Source organism: Hylobates moloch, unplaced genomic scaffold (assembly GCF_009828535.3).
Source record: "Hylobates moloch isolate HMO894 unplaced genomic scaffold, HMol_V3 SCAFFOLD_5, whole genome shotgun sequence".
NCBI classification, from domain to species: Eukaryota; Metazoa; Chordata; class Mammalia; order Primates; family Hylobatidae; genus Hylobates; species Hylobates moloch.
The window spans coordinates 136,559,673-136,578,634 of record NW_026652280.1 but is presented as its reverse complement, the minus strand read 5'-3'; the positions used below and the strand labels follow the sequence as shown (position 1 = coordinate 136,578,634).

At 40.6% G+C, this 18,962-nt stretch overlaps 2 protein-coding genes across 5 annotated transcripts in view; one reads left to right on the top strand and one right to left on the bottom strand.

The window, feature by feature from the left end:
- Positions 1-8,962: 8,962 nt before the first annotated feature.
- Positions 8,963-10,562, bottom strand: LOC116469791 (gem-associated protein 8). Its single transcript, XM_032155406.3, is given in 1 exon segment — positions 8,963-10,562. A coding segment is annotated over 1 exon segment (729 nt). The 5' UTR covers positions 10,021-10,562; the 3' UTR covers positions 8,963-9,291.
- Positions 10,563-10,808: 246 nt separating this feature from the next.
- Positions 10,809-18,962, top strand: part of ZNF326 (zinc finger protein 326) — a 63,602-nt gene continuing 55,448 nt past the window's right edge. The window contains exons 1-2 of one of the 4 annotated variants that reach the window (XM_032155402.2): positions 10,809-10,970; positions 13,796-13,840. In XM_032155402.2, coding sequence (XP_032011293.1) covers positions 10,955-10,970; positions 13,796-13,840 — 61 coding nt within the window. In that variant the 5' untranslated portion in view covers positions 10,809-10,954. Of the gene's footprint in view, positions 10,971-13,442; positions 13,646-13,795; positions 13,841-18,962 lie in introns of those variants that run through there. The other 3 variants (XM_032155401.2, XM_058439594.1, XM_032155404.2) reach the window with 3 other exon arrangements.

Here is an 18,962-nt window from a genome sequence, read left to right as displayed (position 1 = left end):
TTATTTTTTAGAACTGTTTTAAATTTACAGAAAAATTGCAAAATAGTACTGAGAGTTGCTATATACCCTGCAGTCAGTTTCCCCTATTATTAACATCTTGCATTAGTATAGCTCATTTGTTACAATTAATGAATGAGTACTGATATGTTATTAATAACTAAAGTTCATAACTTATGCAGATTTTTAAAATTTTCTCCCTCATGTCTTTTTTCTATTCTAGAATCCCATCGCATCCAGGTTATCACATTTCATTTCGTTGTCACATCTTCTTAGGCTCCTCTAGGCTATGGCAGTTTCTCAGGCTTTTCTTGTTTTTGATGATTTTGAGTTTTGAGGAGTATTGATTAGGGTTTTGTAGACTGTCTCTCACTTGGGAATTTTTTTATTTTTTTCTTATTATTAGACTGGGGTGATTGGTTTGGTGAGGAGGACCACAAAGGTAAGGTGCCATTTTTATCACATGAAATCAAGAGCACATTCATACTATGTATAGATAGTAAATACTATCGGTATGACTGTTGATCCTGACTTCAATCGCCTGATTGAGCTAGAGTTTACCAGGTTTCTCCAATGTATGATTACTTGTCCTCTCCCCCTTTCCTTACTATACTTTTTGGAAGGAATTATATAGATTTTTAACTTCTAAAGTCAACCTATAAAAAAAGTAGAAAATAGTTTTTTATGATGGCAGCACACAATACAAATATTAACCATTTTGTTAGTTGTAAAGTATAGCTGACAAAAATGGAAGAGAGAAGAAAAGTGCAGGAATGGGAAGGGGAGCCACTACATTCTATAGAACAGAAAGCCACGGATATGCTATTAAAAATAAATAGAAATGTGAGTACTTATTTAAAAATATAGAAGTTTAGTTCCAAAAGAGGAAATAAAATATATGATTACTGTTATTAAACATTGGGAAGAGGAGGGTAATATGAGAGATGTGCTCATTTTTATACTGTGGAATTAACTGCTATTGACTAAAGTTGGTAAACCAAGAAAAGCAATATAGAGTGCAATGGAAGTAAATACCAAGTGATCTCGTACCAGATGAAACAAGGAAGTTTTTCTCTGCAGAAGAACTGGAGCTGAGCAAGAAGGGGAGGGAGGAAAGGCTGTTGCTTTTCAATGGAAATTCTTTTATACAATGTGATTTATTACCACATGCACAAATTATTTGCTTTAAACAAAAGATGATGTATAGGGTAGTACCAGGACTCCTACTGGACAACCTGGTATGACCCTTTTTTTTTTTTTTTTTTGAGACGGAGTCTCGCTCTGTCACCCAGGCTGGAGTGCAGTGGCGCAATCTCGGCTCACTGCAAGCTCCACCTCCCGGGTTCACGCCATTCTCCTGCCTCAGCCTCTCCGAGTAGCTGGGACTACAGGCGCCTGCCACCACGCCCAGCTAATTTTTTGTATTTTTAGTAGAGACAGGGTTTCACCATCTCGATCTCCTGACCTCGTGATCCGCCCGCCTCGGCCTCCCAAAGTGCTGGGATTACAAGCGTGAGCCACCGCGCCCGGCCTGGTATGACCCTTTTTATGGGTAGCACCCAGCTTCAGTTGTACAAGCAAACCAGCAAACTGCAATACCTTCATCCATACAAACCACATTACAATGTGGTGTTTTGTTGGAACCTCATTTGTGAGATAGTCAAAGGAGCAACCATCTTAGGTCTTTGATTTGTAGGAAAGGCATTAAAAAAAGAACTTCATTTGTTTCCCTGGGATTAAAGATTAGGAAGATTTCAGTTGCAAAAAAAAAAAAGAAATTGGCTGAAAGATGTGTCCACTTGTCTCTGGTTGCAAAGTATTGGCAATCAGTGGAAATCCTCTGTGTGTTTCCTGTGTTTAGCATTTATATAACATGTTTCAAGTTTAAAAGCCCTTTACTGTCATTAGCTAATTATCTCCCAAGGGCTGCAGGGTAGTTAGAGGAAATGTCGGAATCAAGCCAGTTTTTAGAGCTGTAAGTTGTATGCACACATACAACTGTGACAGCCGTGATTCAGGGTGTAGTTGTTACACCATTTCCCACACATAGATCAATCAGTTAGTGTGTGGTTATTCAATCTCTGAAGTTCTTTTTCTAGACTTGACATTTTCTTCTCAAGAGGTACAAGTTACTGAAACAGAAGAGCACTTATTCTAATAGCACCTCTCCTAAGTGTCTTGAAAATAAACATTGTTGATAGTTTTAGGTTCATCATCAAATCAGAATCCCTGAAGTGAGGCTGAGTTTGGCCATAGAGATGTGCCCTGGGTGATTCCAGCGAAGAGCCACTATCAAGAACCACGGACATAAATGGCCAATAGAGGTTCCCCACACCCACCATCAATAACTTTATCTCCAAAAAGAATGAAACACAATATGTGGCTACAGAGAACTTTTTATAAACGCTACTCATTAATAAATATTAAATCTTGTTTTATGCCAAATATATATTTTACATTATCAAAGTGCTCAAGAAATTTGGAGGCTACAGAAAAATAAAAACGCATATATATCTAAAAAGTCATCACAAAGAGAATCACTGTTCATGTTTTGGCATTCTTCTTTCCATTTTATTTCAATGCTTTGTCTTTTCTTCTCTTTTTTCTTTTGAGACAGGGTCTCACTCTGTTATCCAGGCTGGAGTGCAGCTGCGCCTTCATAGTTCACTGCAACTTCGAGCTCACAGACTCAAGCGATCCTCCCGCCTTAGCTTCCCAAGTAGGATAGCTGGGCACACACCATCATACCGGGCTTGCTTTGTCTTTTAAGAAAATTTATTGACATAGCAGTTATCAGATTCCATATTGGCTCCATACACCAATAGACCTAAGCAGTTTTGTATCTTGCTTTTCAAATTTGCCATTATAATAAGCATTTTTCACTGTTTCATGCTTTAGAAGTCATCTCTGAAAATGAAATGAGGCAGACAGGAACTTTTCTATCTGTGATTACACCAAAATAGAAATACAGGTACTTGTGGAGCACAGGCCAACAATATTCTCTGCTTTGGTGTCCATTTAGAATCCTTCAGATCAGCAGGAACTAGAACTTGAACTCAATTTCTGTAGCCACATTTTGACTACATTTGGTGTGTGATGCCCTCTACTGGCTATTCTAGGATGGTGCCTTTTCCGTTTGTAAACTGTGTAAGGACTCTAAGGAAGGGGGTTTAGATTGTGTCCATGCATGTTTGAAAGTTCTATGTCTGTATTTTTATTTGTAGGTGTTGCCTCCATGTAGAATTGAAGCTATATGAATACAGGAGCTGGATGTGTGTCTATTTCCTTTTTTTTCATCCAAGAAACATTTAAAAAAATCTACCACATGCCAGGTATGGCGCTAGGAGGCTGGAGACACAAAGATGAAATCTCCGCCTTCAAGTGGCTCATTATCTTAACTACTGGGAGAGACACAGTCAGGCAGGCGAACCTACTCAACAAGCCTTGAGTATTCCAGCAGAAGAACTTGATTCTCTGTAGACTGTGGTCTTTCTCTATCTAGAAAAATCATCCTCTCCAGTAAAGTGTCCAGATTTTGGAAAAACACATGTGGCAGAGCCAGGAAGAAATGGGACACCATCTTAACAGGGCAGATCCAGCAAATCAATTCTGGCAATCAGTGGGGTTGACATGTCACAGCCAGCTTGCTGTCAATATACTTGGTAAATTAAAATTTATGATGGAGCGTAACACAAAAGTAAGATAAAATGAATGGCAATAATTCAGAGTTGTAATTGAGTTCCTATAAGGGAATATACTTCATTTTCCAGAAAAGTGTACTTTATATAATATGTAACCGATGAAGGAAGGTATCAATTACATTTTGAAAGCACTTTGTATTTGGAACTTTACCTTGCTTTCTTGGAAAAGAAATTCATATAAAATGAACCAGTTTTTTTTTTTTTTTTTTTTTAATCTGAGGAAGACCTGGAGCATAGGACAAAGGATTCATGATCACTTACACAGTTACCTTATATGTATTAATAGTTCTGTTTGACTGCATTACCCACAATTATTTAAAAATCCTCTATAGATTAGCGAAGTCTTTATTTTTTTAAACCTGAGGACTCTGATGATGGTATTGGCTCTACAAGGTTGGCTCCATACACCAACAGACCTAAGCATGACTAAACAATATTTATCATAAATATGAAGCCAGCAATTGCTGGTTGTGTGGTCTTGAGTGAGCTACTTAACTTCTCTTCGGTTTTCCTTGTTTGGGAAAGGTTATAACCTACCTTATTGTAAAGAAATAGACTTGTAAAGTATCCATCAGAGTTCCTCAGTAGAGCACAGTAGGTACGTCAAAATGACAGAGATGCAAGCTTAAGCTCTGGAGCCAGGCTGACTGGGTTTGAATCTTGGTGCTACACTTCATTAGCTTTGTGACTTTGAACACAGCATTACCTTTCTGGGTCAGTTTCCTCATTGATAAATTGAGGATGATTATAATACCTACAATCATAGCATTGTTGAGCAGATAAAATGAGTTAACACCTGTAAAGTGCTTCGGAACATTTATGGACATATAGGGCTTAATAAAGGTTAATTATAATTTATATTGCTATTCCTTTCAGCTTTTAGAGACACTTGCATCTTTTTGTAGTTCTATATTAAAACCAGGGAGAGACATCTTCCCATGTATAAAATAACATTTCATTCAATGCTGTCATACCAGCTGTTTTCAGCAGTTTTCCATTATTGTGGCCCTGTGACTAGCTCTTCTTTGATATGACCTCAGATCCTCAGTAGAAATTACTTTAAGTTTGGCTGCTTGGCTGTACGTAATTGTTAGCTCTTGACTTCCCTCTCTAAGCCTCTATGGATTCCCTAAAGAACATGGAGGAAGATGGCTGGGCGCGGTGGCTCACGCCTGTAATCTCAGCACTTTGGGAGGCCGAGGCGGGAGGATCATGAGGTCAGGAGATCGAGCTTATCCTGGCTAACACGGTGAAACCCCGTCTCTACTAATAATACAAAAAATTAGCCGGGCGCGGTGGCGGGCGCCTGTAGTCCCAGCTACTCGGGAGGCTGAGGCAGGAGAATGGCATGAACCCGGGAGGCGGAGCTTGCAGTGAGCGGAGATGGCGCCACGCACTCCAGCCTGGGCAACACAGAGAGACTCTGTCTCAAAAAAAGAAAAAAAAAAAAAAAAAAGAACATGGAGGAAGAATTATTTGGCTTTGGCGGCAAATTAGGAAAGCATCGTGTAATCGAGACTCTCCTTTGCAACTGTATTGTCACTTTCTCTCCAAAGTAGTTGTACAACAGTGATTTTCTGCAGAAGAAGCTCTGAGACCTCATTTCAGTCTAAGTTTTTTCATCATTTGGTTGATGCTTCTCCCCTTCAACATACATAGTGACAATGTGCTATGTACAGGCCATACAAAGGGTTGCAAAGAAGGGTCTCCACACTCAAAGAGTGAACAAAGAGCAAGGCAAGGATATAACTAATTCACTCACTAATTATAGCAAAAATCCAACCGTGGTAACCACTTATAAGGTTACAGAGAGTGAAGGGGATTCTGATTAAGAACTTCGGGAGAGGTTTACAAAGAGGCAACACTTATATTGAGCCTGAAGAATGGCAAAGGAAGAGAGGAAACGTGATAGAGGCAGAGTGCAACATGAGCAAAGGCCAGGAAATGTGAAAATACACAGCTTGTTCCGGGAACAGCAGATGGGCCTGTGTTGTTAGAGCAGAAAGAATGTAGGCAGATGGTTAGGAGAAGAGGAACAAAGGTCCCTGGCTCCACAGGGAGTCCACTCACTTAGTTCTTCTCAGGTTCTAGGGTGGGGCTTCTCTGACAACTCCCTCAGGATCAGGTCCTAGGTGTAACCTCACATTTCCTCCTTCTCCCAGAAGTCTTCTCTTGACCTCAGCCCTATATCCTTTTGCATCTTCACGTAAAAAGCCCTATTCTTTTTTATTTTACATCGGACTTTGCTGGTCTGGCATTATTTACCTGCCACCTGTTGTAAAATATATGGAAGATGAAATGGCATGAGACTTCATACGAAGCATTGGCCCTTTAAGATAAACATCTGCACCTAACAAAGTAAGAACAGGACAGGCAGCCTAGCTAGACTGTGGGGGGTGGGGGGTGGGAGAGAGAGAACTATGAAGTAAGAAAACGATGCTTGGTACATAGTTGGTCTTTAGTCAATATTCGTTGAATAGATGAATTAGGAGACAGCTTGATAGACTCTCATGTATTGTGGGGTATCTCTGCGGTATGGCCATCTGCCTCTGGAACAGCACCTCCTATTTGGGAAAGAGGAGGGAAACAGGAAGGAAGGGGAGAAAACATATGTGTATTGTGGCTCTCCATGCATTTGTGCCAAGGTCAGGTTTGTTCTTGAGTTAGGAATTCCTTGTCTGGCAGTCTTCTCTTTTAGGGAAGAAGGGCGTGTGTGTGCGCGCACACACACACACACGACATACAAATACAGTGACCCAACATTTATTCCCTTCTAGTCATGCCCACACCTAAAGACCTCAGGCTACAAAATCATTTCTTTGCCAGAAGGTAAACTGGGGAAAAATGATAAGAAAAAAAAGTTAAAAACATTCAGTGAGAACTCAGTTTTCTTGGTAAACATATATATTGGGCACTTAAGATGCAAAGAAGTCTTGATTCTAATCCCAAAGAGCTTGTAATATGGGAAGACATAAAGCCAGGGTATTTAATGCATGGGAGATAGTGCAGTCACAGAACCCAAGGCCTTCCTACTCCACTTGTGGCTCCACCAGCGGCAGCGTCTCCTGGAAGTTTGTTAGAAATGCAGACTGTCCAGTTCCACCCAAGATTGACTGAATGTGATTTTGTCTTAACAAGTCCCTAGGTGAATCATTTGCATGCTAATATTTGAGAAGTACTGACCTAGGGGGTGGGGATGGGATCTGGGACTGTTTCTTAGAGGAAATAAATCCTGAGCTGTGTTTTGAAGATGAGTACGGTTAACCAGGTGGTGTTCCAAGTAGAGGAAACAGCATAAGCAAAAGTTCAGTGGTATGAAAAAGCAAAGGGGTGTTTTGGGAACCTGTCGCCTAAAATTGCTAATAAAAGAGAGAGTGTGGGAGAGAGGAGGCAAGGGAAATGCAGAGAGATGACGCAGTTCAGGCAGTGGCCAGATCCTGCATCATGTGTTCTAGGGTAAGGAGCTTTGACTACACCTAATCCTTGATAGAGATGCATGATGACATGTTCAGATTTGCATTTAGATCACTGCAACCCTGAGGAGGCTGAAAGGCAGAGAGATTAATTAGGAAGCTGAGGCAATAGTTTTGGAGAGAGATAATGAGAGTCTAAACTCAGATTGTGGCAGTGGGGATGAAGAGGAGGGGGCAGGTTCAAGATATTTTAGGAGCTAATAAACAGATTAAAGACTTCAGAATGGATTGGAGGTGGGAGGATGAGGGAGGGCTGAGTTTTGACTAGATGACTCGTAAGCTGGGATTAGTGCATGGCTGTTCATGATGCCACTAACAGAGATAAAAGGATACAGGAGGATGAACAGGTTTGAAATTATGAGTTCAGTTTTCAAAATGTTCAGCTCAGGTGAATAGAAAACATGTATAGATGGTCTCTGACTTACTATGGTTTGACTTTGTAGCTGTGTGAAAGTGACGTGCATTTAGTAGAAACTATAGTCCAATTTTGAATTTTGATCTTTTTGCAGGCTAGTGACATGAAGTAGGATACTCTTTTCTAAGGCTGGGCAGCGTCTCCCAGTCAGCGACGTAATCACAAGGGTAAACAACTGATATTCTACAATGTACTGTGCTGCCAGATGACTTTGCCCAACTGTAGGCTAATGTAAATGTTCTAAGCACATTTAAGGTAGGTTAGGCGAAGCTATGATGTTCAATAGGTTAGGCATATTAAATGCATTTTTGACTTGTGATATTTTCAATTTATGAAGGGCTTATTGGGATGTAACCCCAAGTAAGTGGAGGAGTATCTGCATAGAAGGGAAAAAAGGAGGAAACAAGAAAAGGGTAGAGAACAGGGTGAATCAATCAGGATGGAGGAGGAAAAAATGCCCTGCCCAGTTTTGGGGCAACAGTAATACACATAGTGTATCTGTGAGCTTTTCTTGTGGTTGTATTTCCAGAGGTTGCCTCCTTGGAACTTGGAACTTGGTTCCACCCAGTTGCTGGACCCTGAAAAAAGTAAATAATTTGATTCATGGTTTCCTCTCTGGTGATCAACTCATTGTTGCCACTGTTTGCTCTATGAAAAAAAAAAAGTTTTTAAATCTATGGTTCAAACTGCTCCAATGTCAGTTTGTCTTTTTCCAGATTCCTGAATGTATGAATGACTTTGTCCATGTCTCAAACACTGTATCCAAAGTGGCAATAATACAATCCAGTATGTGTGTATGTTTCTAGAGGTCATCCTTCAAGCTCTGGATGACTCTTCTGCCACAAATCTTACCCATCTGTGAACTGTTACAGCTCTTTTATTTGCACCTTAAAATTCAGAACTGGATCATAGCCTGTCTCTAAAGTTATTTTTTCTAGACTTGACATTTTCTCAAGGAGTACAGGTTACTGAAGCAGAAGAGAAATTAGTCCAATAACATCTCTTGTAAATGTCTTGAAAATAAACGTTGGTGACAGTTTTAGGTTCATTATCAAATCAGAACCCCTGAAGTGAAACCTGAGTATTGGCATTTACTAAAAGTGCCCTGGAGGATTCCAGAGTAGAGTCACAATCAAGAACCACTGACTTAAATGGCCAAGAGAGCCCCCCACCTCTGCATCACTAAGTATATCATCAAAGAAAATGAAACATAATATTTGGCTAAAGAGAACTTTTAATAAACACTAATCATTAATATTAAATCTTGTTTTATACCAAATATATATTTTACATTATGAAAGTGCTCAAGAACTTGGAGAATATAGAAGAATACATAATCATGTGTATATAAAAAGTCATCACAAAAAGAATCATCGTTCATGTTTTAGAATTATTATTTTTTCTCTCTAGGCAAGAACTTTAAGGAATTGAACTGTTACCGACAACATAAAAAACCAGTATAATATATACAAAATTATCATTTTATGTCAGGATAAAATTTATCATATTGGCAACAGAATATATCCTGCCGACCTCCAAGTGGCTGGCATAGTACATCCACTCCGTGACAGGCCCACTGGGACTGTGGTGAACATGCCTGTACCTCAGTACAAAGTCCCCTTTCCCTGAGAAATGTACAGAAGGAGAGATGAAGAACGTGTATCCAAAAGGAAGAGGAAGAGGCTGGGTGCCCTGTGCCCCGAGCTCAGAACGTCAGGTGGATGACCGGCCAGTCATTGGGCTGCTTTGGGTCACAGTGCTTGTCAAAGCTCAGCTGCACCGTAGCCTCCATGGCCTGGATCTTGGCGGCGCTGTCCCAGTACAAACGCTTCATCTCGGCCTGGCGCCGCTCAGCAGGCCTCTCAGTTGGGGCCTCTACCGACCCGCGGGTGTTGCAGTACAGGTCGTGGTCAGCGTTCAGGTAGCTGTCAAGGCGCTCCGCATCCAGCTGCTGCCGCCGCCGTAGTTCTTCTCTGTGCCCCTCCGTCTCTGCAAAGTACTGGCGGAGCTCTTCGGTGATTTCCATATTGCTCAGGTCACATGCTACCTCTGCATCTGACTCGGTCTCCATCTCTTCCTCCTTGGATAAAGCTTGGTCTTCTCTTGTGGATGCCTGGATCCTACTGCTGCTATGTGGATGCTGCCCAGACCCTCTGAAATGTGAAGAACTGCAGGGGGAGTCCCGCTAGGCCACATGATGGTCATAGAAGGACTGAGGATACGCAGCCTGGTTATCTTAAGAGCTTTGGGGAAGAAGCGCAGGAAAGAAGAACCATGGAAGACTGCAACAGGATTCCGCCGCCTTCCTGTAGGCATTGTGGTGGCTTTGCATCCAAGCCATTGCTTGATGATAATGTTGCCAGTATCTTGCATATACTGGATGAGAATACCAAGGCCTGGTAGCTTTTGATGTTGATGCCTTCACCACTGCCATCTCCGATTGTGAAAGTCCAAATGGGTGCCGAAACTTGTGGGCGCGCAGCTTGCAGATCCTGGGCGGTGGCCAAGCAGGCCATGTTTTAGAATTCTTTCCAGGCGAGTCGCGTTGGCTCACGCCTGTGATCCTAACCCTTTGGGAGGCCGAGAAGGGGCTGGGAGTGGGGGGATCGCTTGAGCCCAGGAGTTGGAGACCTGCTTGGGCAACATGGCAAAACCCCCATCTCTATAAAAATAATTTTAAAAAATTTTAAAGAATTATTATTTCCATTTTATTTCAATGCTTTGTCTTTTAAGAAAATTTATTGACATAGCGATAATCAGACTCTATACGCAATTTTGTATCTTGCTTTTCAGATTTGCCACAGGTTTCTAAAAACGTCCCAGACTTCTGTGTCTCCATGGAGGAAACTCCGTAAGTACTTACAAATGTTATGATTAGTCATCCCTAGCCAATACTAAGCAAAAGGTAGGCATGCGGTTTTATTAGTTTGGGCAGGAAGAAGGCATTCCAACCGGCTTCTTTCGCTCTTGCCAGGTTCAAACATGGCGGACCGCAGCCGGCCCTTCCCGTACACTCGGCTTGCTTTCCCACAACCCCCGCCAATCTTTAGCCCTCCTTTTTTACCTTCCTTCCCCCTCAGCGGCTCCAGAGGGGTCAGCACCTCAGAGCGTGACAGCGAACCTGCTTCCCGCCCCCCACTCGAGGGCCCGCCCACCAGCTCACGTCAGCCAATAGCAGGCCGCGCCGAGGGGGCTGGTAGCGCCGGTCGGCTCCGCCTCCCCAGCCTCGCTGTGGCCTGCGGCTCCCGGGCTGGTAGCGCCGCTCTCGGTCGCGCGGATTGATCGTGTGGAATCGCGGATCGCGAGCGCTCGCCGCCGGCCATAGCTCAGCCCAGCGCCGCCAAGGCCGACGGCCCCCAGCCTCTGCCATGGACTTCGAGGACGGTAAGCGCTGCCTCTGGCTGGTCGGCTCGGCTGGCAGCAGGCGGGGTGGCCTACGCAGGGGGTCTATTTACCGTCTCAAGATGGCCGTGTGGGCTTTGTTCTGCGGGCCCGGAGGCCGCCCGCCCCGGGCCCAGCGCCCGGAGTCGGCCTCTTTGGGGACCCACGCGCCCCGATTCGGCCCGCTCGGCGCCCGCTGCCGGCGGAGACAAGAGAACTCGGTGCCCGGTAGGACGCGCCTAGAGCGCGAGAGCCTCCAGACTCGAGTCCCAGACTCGCCTTGGCCCCGGTAGTAGAAATTGCCCCGACGTCTCCAACTTCCCGGTCTCGGGCAAACGGGCGAGTGCGGCCTCACCCACCTAGTCTCGCATTCGCCCCACAGGGCAGCGACCCAGACCGTCCGTTTAGTTAATCCTCAGCCTCGGGTTACTTCTTGCCAGATAGAATTTTCAGAGGCTTGTTCACAGTGATGTTTCTGGTTGTCCCGGTTTAAGATGAGTTGAAAGGGTGTCTTTAAGTGATATGTATAGATAAATATCTATGCAAAATGGAAAGCAAGATGTTTCCTGGTTAGCAAACTGGGGTGTTTATCACCAAAAATTACCTGCTTCTTAATCCCTAATTTCAAATATTTATGTGAACTTTTCTTTGGATCGTTGTAGATAGGATTTAAGTTAATCAGAATTTTGGCACAGCAAGCATCAAATGTCCTTCACATTTAGACTTGTACACAGCCTTTTAAGTGTTTGACATACGGATTAAATAAACTGTATTTTAGCAATCAGTTGTCTCAGATACTAATTCTTTAAACCACTTTTACAGGGTCACAAAGTAATATTAATTTGGTCTTCACTTTTGTTTTCAAACCTTGCTAGGAATTGGTGTCAAGATAAAGTGGTATGTAGTGACAACATTAGGGAGACGTGGGAAAGGACTTGTATGATTAAACTAGATTTAATCCTGGGTAGCCAGGCATGCTTAAGTAAAACCAGTTCACTAAGTAGGCTGTAAACCTTTAACCCCACCAAAAAAATGATCTTTAAATGAGGTGTGATCTCAGCATACGTCTTACTCAATGAGCTTTTGATTTTTCATAAGATTTCATGCAACAGAGAATTAAAGCTTTCACATCTAGGTACAGATTTGTGAAAGGGGACTGGAATAGCCCTCTTGTAGATACTTTTCAGTTACTTTGAAATAGTAAATTCAGCTCTTAAGAGTAGCACACTCTCGTGGTTTTGTTTGTTTTAGTTGGACTTTGAGTCATTTTGATGTAGATACCTTTAAACTATGAATATTTGGGCCGGGCGCGGTGGCTCACACCTGTAATCTCAGCACTTTGGGAGGCCGAGGCAGAAGAATCACTTGAACCCGGGAGAAGTTTGCAGTGAGCCGAGGTCGCGCCATTGCACTCCAGCCTGGGCAACAAGAGCCATACTCCGTCTGAAAAAAAAAACAAAAAACAAACAAAAAACCAACAACAAAACACAAACTATGAATATTTGAAGTGACCAGAGTTGGGAGTGAAAATAAAAAATATATTATTGTATTTTCATGCTATAGTTTGATGATAATGCCAACACCCAAGGTATAGCAGAGGCTAACAAAGTGGAGGTGGGGCAGTAGAAACAGTTCTTTCCCCTCCCCACCCAAGGCAATAAGGGAATCCATTTTCTATGGAGAATTGAAAAAAATAATAAAATGTAGTATGTCTGCTTTCTATTATTGCCGTATGCCTACAATTCTAAACAGTGTCAGTGATAAAAAGTCTAAACAATATTAGTGATGAAATACGCCCTGTCTCACTGCCCAAATATACCACTGCTGTATTTGGAAGATTAGTTTGACTAACACCACGTATGAATCTATTCCTGTATAGTGTAGCAGGATTCTGTTGTATCCAGATGACCACTATATTAAATTCTGTTCTTTCAGTATATATTTGTAAAATTAACTAAAGAATTTAACAGTTGTTAAATTAGTTTTGATGAGGAAATTGGCAATATGGTTTTCAGTGATGACACATTCTGGATGAATATAGAACACAGTCATATATGTGTATGCATATGCATGTCTCAGATAAGATCTTGAAATCTTTTTTTTTTTTTTGAGACAGAGTCTCGTTCTGTCACCCAGGCTGGAGTGCAGTGGTGTAATCTTGGCTCACTGCAACCTCTGCCTCCTGGATTCAAGTGATTCTTCTGTCTCAGCCTCCCTAGTAGCTGGGACTACAGACGCGCACCACCAGGCCCGGCTAATTTTTATATTTTCAGTAGAGAAACGGTTTCACTATATTGGATTGGCTGGTCTCCAACTCCTGACCTCGTGACCCGCCCACCTCACCTTCCCAAAGTGCTGGGATTACAGGCGTGAGCCACCGTGCCCGGCCAAGATCTTGAAATCTTTAAAGAGCAAATTAAATGGTAAAAGAAATTAACTTAGCAAAAATTTCATGTTACGTACAATTCTCAGATGTCTGCTTTTGCATTATTTGATACATAAAATTTAATCTATCTGCCTTTTTGTTACTTGGTACAAATCAGTGCTGAATCCCCTCTTTTGGCTGTTATTATGTATCAGGTGTTGTAAACTAATGTTTACCATAATTTGGATAATAAACCTACCATTCAGGGAGATAGTGAAGAAACAAGAGATACATTTTCCCGAATGGAGTATTGGTAATTATTTGTTTTAATTATTCTCAGTTTTGCAGATAATTGGGTTAATGTCATTTTAAAAATTGTGCTTGTTTTTGACTAGATGGGTATATAATTTTGAATTATTGCTAATATCACACTAATTCCTTTTTGTTAAATGTGTCTTCATAGATTACACACACTCTGCCTGCAGGAATACTTATCAGGGCTTTAATGGTACGTATCCTCTTTCAGCTTTGCTCTTCATGCACATAAAAATATAATATCAATGTAAAAAGCCAGTTCTACCTATTTCAGTCCTTGTTTTGGTTCTCGATATATCATTTATGTGTTAATATTGTCTATATATAGTATTCGAATTGGGGTATTTGCTATCAGAAAATGTTAAGGGTTATTCACATTAGTTTGATTTTTTTTTTTTTTTTGGTCCATTTTGTTTGAATTGTGATTATTTTAATGTGTTCCAAAGGGCCTAACTACATTCTGAGTGATGAATCACAAGACACTGGCTGAGTTATTTTGGTTGAATTAGAGGCTTTGGTATTGAGTAATGTAGACTAAGTGGATTATTGGCTTGGTTCTATATAGCTTGTATTGTAATGCATTTTGACCTTGTTTTTGAGGTCATTTTCTTCAGTGTGTCCAAATGTGTTAGTATATAAAGAGCTGTCTAGAGGAGCACATGAAGAAGCTTGATTGTTTATTGACATGAGCATGACATTAGACTTGTTACTATAGAGCTAGATAGAATCATGAGAGGTAGGTAGAATACAGTTGGATGTCCTTTTGATAGTTATTAGAGTTAGGGCCCTGCCACACAAGATAATAATACAAAAAAAGAACACAGAACAATTAATACAGGTTAAAAAAACATATGAAGGACTTGAGGCATTGAATATCCTGATTGCCAGAGAAATGTAAAATCCAACTTTCATAAAGAATAGAATATATTCACAAAGTAAAACTGAAGCAAATGTATTACTAAAGACTGCCATTTATGGGAATAATTACTGAACAGTTAATTTTTATTTCATTATCTTTAAAGATTAACTTTGGATTTCATGTGGGCTAAAAAGGCTTAACATATAGGGAGTTAGTACTGAAGAATATATATGTGAGCTGGAAATTGAAAATTACCAAAGGAAGTTTAATTTGCATCCATATGTAGGTTATATTGAAAACTGGAAAATGAACGAGAAAGCCATTTCATAAGTTTTGATATAAAGATTTTAAGGCCTTGAACTTGGGAGGTGATAGTAGTAATCTTAAAAATAAAGAGCAAATTAGCAGAACCTGCAGGCTGACTAGTAATGGGTAGAAAATTGAGAGGGTTGAATAAAAATGAATCCAGGATTTTAAACTGGAATGTACGACTAGTGCTTTTACAAGGGAGAGGGGGAGAGGAAGAGGGAGGGGGAGAGGGAGAGAGTTTGTAATGATAAAAGGCCATCTAGGATTTACTGGATAGTTGGATTTAATGTCTAAACATAGGACTTGAAATGCAGACTCATTCAGGGCCAGATGTTTATTTATTAATTAGTATACAGTGTTGCAAAAAGATCTAATATTATGACTTTTATTTTTTCTCCTAATTTTAGTTATAACTGGTTCTCATCTGAGGGTGATTGTTGGAATCTCCTGGGGAGCTTTTTCAAAGTCTCTCTTTTCAGACATAGCCTATACCTCTTGAGTCTTAATTTCAGGGCAAGTGGTCTTTGGCTGTGTATGTTGTGCAAAACTACTCCGAATGATTTTGGAAGGCACCTCTGATTAAAGGCCAATGCTTGACAGTACTTCTAGGTCTAGATTATTTACATTTTACAAATGAGGAACTTAATTTCAGGGATTCGATTTGACTTTGTTCAGCAAATATTTATTTAGTGCCTGCTGGGCATCAGATATCGTTCTAGGAGGTGGGAATATAGCAGTGAACAAAATGGAAAATATTCCTGCCTTTGTGAGGCTTTCTGTCTAGTGGGATGAAATAGTAAACAAGATAAGAAATAATATATATGTCATAATTTAGTCCACAGGGGAAAAAGGCAGTAATATATATTGTATGTTAGATGATGATCATTGAGAGGGAGAATAACATAGAAAAGGAGGATAAATGTGTGTGTGTGCTTGTATGTGTTGCAATTTTAGAGTCTCTGGGGAAGGACTCCCCAAAAAGATGACATTTGAGCATAGATTTAAGATAGGTGAGTATGCAAGCCATGAAGCCATTTAGAGAAGACTTACAGGCTTTAAGAAATAAACAGTGTCTAAGTACCAAAAAGCCAAAAATGTATTTTATTGTTAGCACTGTATTTTCTAGGAAGTGAAATGAAGTACAAGGCATCGGAAAACATGGCAAGATACAGATTTTCCCCACACTATTTCCTGGAAGGAAAATGTATTTTCAGTGTCTCCATGTTTTCCTTCTTGCTTCATAATACCTTTTATATAAATAGCATATAGAAAAAGGGAAAGAAAAGGGTATGGTAGCTCATGCCTATAATCCTAGTGCTTTGGGAGCCTGAGGTAGGAGCACTGCTTGAGGCCAGGTGATTGAAACTAGCCTGGGCAACATAGTGAGACCCTGTCTCTACAAAAAAATTTTTTTAAAAATTAGCCAGGCATGGTGGTGCCCCCCTATAGTTCCAGTTACTCCAGAGGCTGAGATGGGAGGATCGATTGAGCCTAGGAGGTGGAGGCTGCAGTGAGCTATGATTGTGCCACTGCAGTCCAGCATGGGTGACAGAGCAAGACCTTAACGCTGGCTTGACTAGAACAGATGATTTTTTGCTGAGCAATCTTAAGACAAGGTTAGAGTGGTGAGGTGTAGCCAGAAAGCATTGAAAATCAAAGATAATTTGCTTATATATCAGAAGCAATACAAGTGAAGACCTGGAAAAGTTGAGGGAGTAAACAGTGCAGATTCAGGGGAATGAGCATTCCAGGCAGAGGGAACAGCAGCTGCTAAAATGGGTATACACCTTGTGTTCTAGAAACATCAAGGGGCCTGGTGTTGTAGGAGTGGAGTGAACAGGGGTATGTATAATTGATAATGAAGTTAAGAGGTGTTGGGGCATATCACGTAGGGCAGGTTTTCTCAAATTTCTTACATTTTGGACTGGGTAATTTTTTGTTGTGGGGGGATGTCCTGTGCATTGTGGAACATTTAGCAGCCTCCTTGGCCTCTTTATGCTAGATGTCAGTAGCATCTGCTCCCTAGTTGTGACAACCAAAAATGTTTCAGACATTGCCAATGTCCCCAGGGGGTGCAAAATCTCCCGTAGTTAAGAACCACTGGTATAGGTTCTTAGATGTTATTTTAAGCTTTGGCTTTTACTTGGAATAAGAGGAAGCCATTGGAGGTTACTGAGCTTTGAACGTGATTGAACTTAACATTTTGTCAGAATTATTGTGGCTATTGTCTTCAGAATAAACAGCAAAAGTGGAGCAAGAAAACCAGTTAGGAGACTTTTGCAATAACCTAGGTGGTAGATGCTGGTATCCTGTAGTAGGGTGCTGGTAGTGTAGAGTTGCTAAAAAGTAGTCCCACTCAAGACTTAATGTCACATAGTTAGTTATTTTGGTCATAGGTCAGTTTTTAATTTTTTTTTTTTTTTTTTCGAGACGGAGTTTCTCTCTTGTCGCCCAGGCTAGAGTGCAATGGTGTTATCTCAGCTCACTGCAACTTCTGCCTCCTGGGTTCAAGCAATTCTCTTGCCTCAGCCTCCTGAGTAGCTGGGATTGCAGGCACCCACCACCACGCCTGGCTAATTTTTTTTGTATTTTTTAGTAGAGACGGAGTTTTACCATGTTGGTCGGGCTGGTCTTGAACTCCTGACCTCAGGTGATCCACCCGCCTTGGCCTCCCAAAGGGTTGGGATTACAGGTGTGAGCCACCTTGCCCAGCCCATAGGTCAGTATTTTTTCCCCAGTATGTCACAGCTGCTTCTTTGTATTTAAAAATGAGTTTTAGCATTTTTGAGCGCATTATTTGTATGATAGAGTGATCTGAGTGATAGAATATATTTGATTTAAATTATTAGGTCAGTTTTATTTTTCTGGGTAAATTACTATCATTTAAGAGATACTGCTATGTTCTCACGGTTTTATTTTTAAAAGTGATTTTAAAATTCATTTTGGTGACCTGGAAGAAAAATTTGTAAAAAAGCAGTCATCTTACAGAATCTGTAGCCCTGTAACTACACTGATTGTATACAATATAAAGACTTTTCCTCCTGTTTAAATGAGTAGTAACAGTACTATGAACAATCAACCAGAATCATTGCTATATGAAAGTAGCTTTATTAATTTTTGTACATTTCACAGTGCCTAACACATACATGGTTAGTGTACAATAGATGTTAATAATTTTATGATTATAGTGAAATAAATAGAATAAAAAACTAAAGGTTTTAGTATTCAAAGGCAGCCAATGCTAACTCAAAATAGAAATTAGCAGAAATAAAACGTAAGATTTTTTTCTCTGTGTACCTGACTAAACATAATCTTATTTTTTAATATGAGGCCTTAGAGGAAAACTTTTCATTTTGAAAACTTTATTTTAATCTCAGAATTATCCTCTGAGAGATATGAGCATAAATTTTACTATATACTTACCAACCGTATCACAAAAAATTAACTGTTTTATTAATCTGGGACTGTGTTGTCCAGTTTGGTAGCTACTAGCTACATGTTACTGTTGAGCACTTAAAACATGGATAGTTTGAATTGAGGTGCTCCGTAAGTGTAAATTACGCACCAGATTTGAAGTCTTCAAATGAAAAAAGCAGTAAAATATCTCCATATGTTTTGTATATTGATAAACTTTTTGTACTGTTATATTAAAACCCATTAGTATGTCTTGCACTTTGAATGGATCTTTTTTACCATAAATTATTTTGTAATATCGGCATTATTTGGAAAATACTAGTTTTTATATAAAATGCAGATTTACCAAATATTGATCAGTTTTATGGCACAATATTTAAAAAATCGTATTCAGTGATACCACCACCAACCTTATTAGAAAGCCTTTAAGTATTGGGAAGGTGTCAAGCTCAAGGTGGTAGATACAACTTTAAAAAAATTCTAATGTTCACTTGAAAGCATGAATTTTATCATTGACAACAAATAATGTCAGTTGTTTTCATTAAAACAGTGGTTTAACTTAGTTCATTTTTTTTTTTTCTTTGAGACGAGTCTCACTCTGTCGCCCAGGCTGTAGTGCAGTGGCGCGATCTTGGCTCACTGCAAGCTCCACCTCCCGGGTTCATGCCATTCTCCTGCCTCAGCCTCCTGAGTAGCTGGGGCTACAGGCGCCCGCCACCACACCTAGCTAATT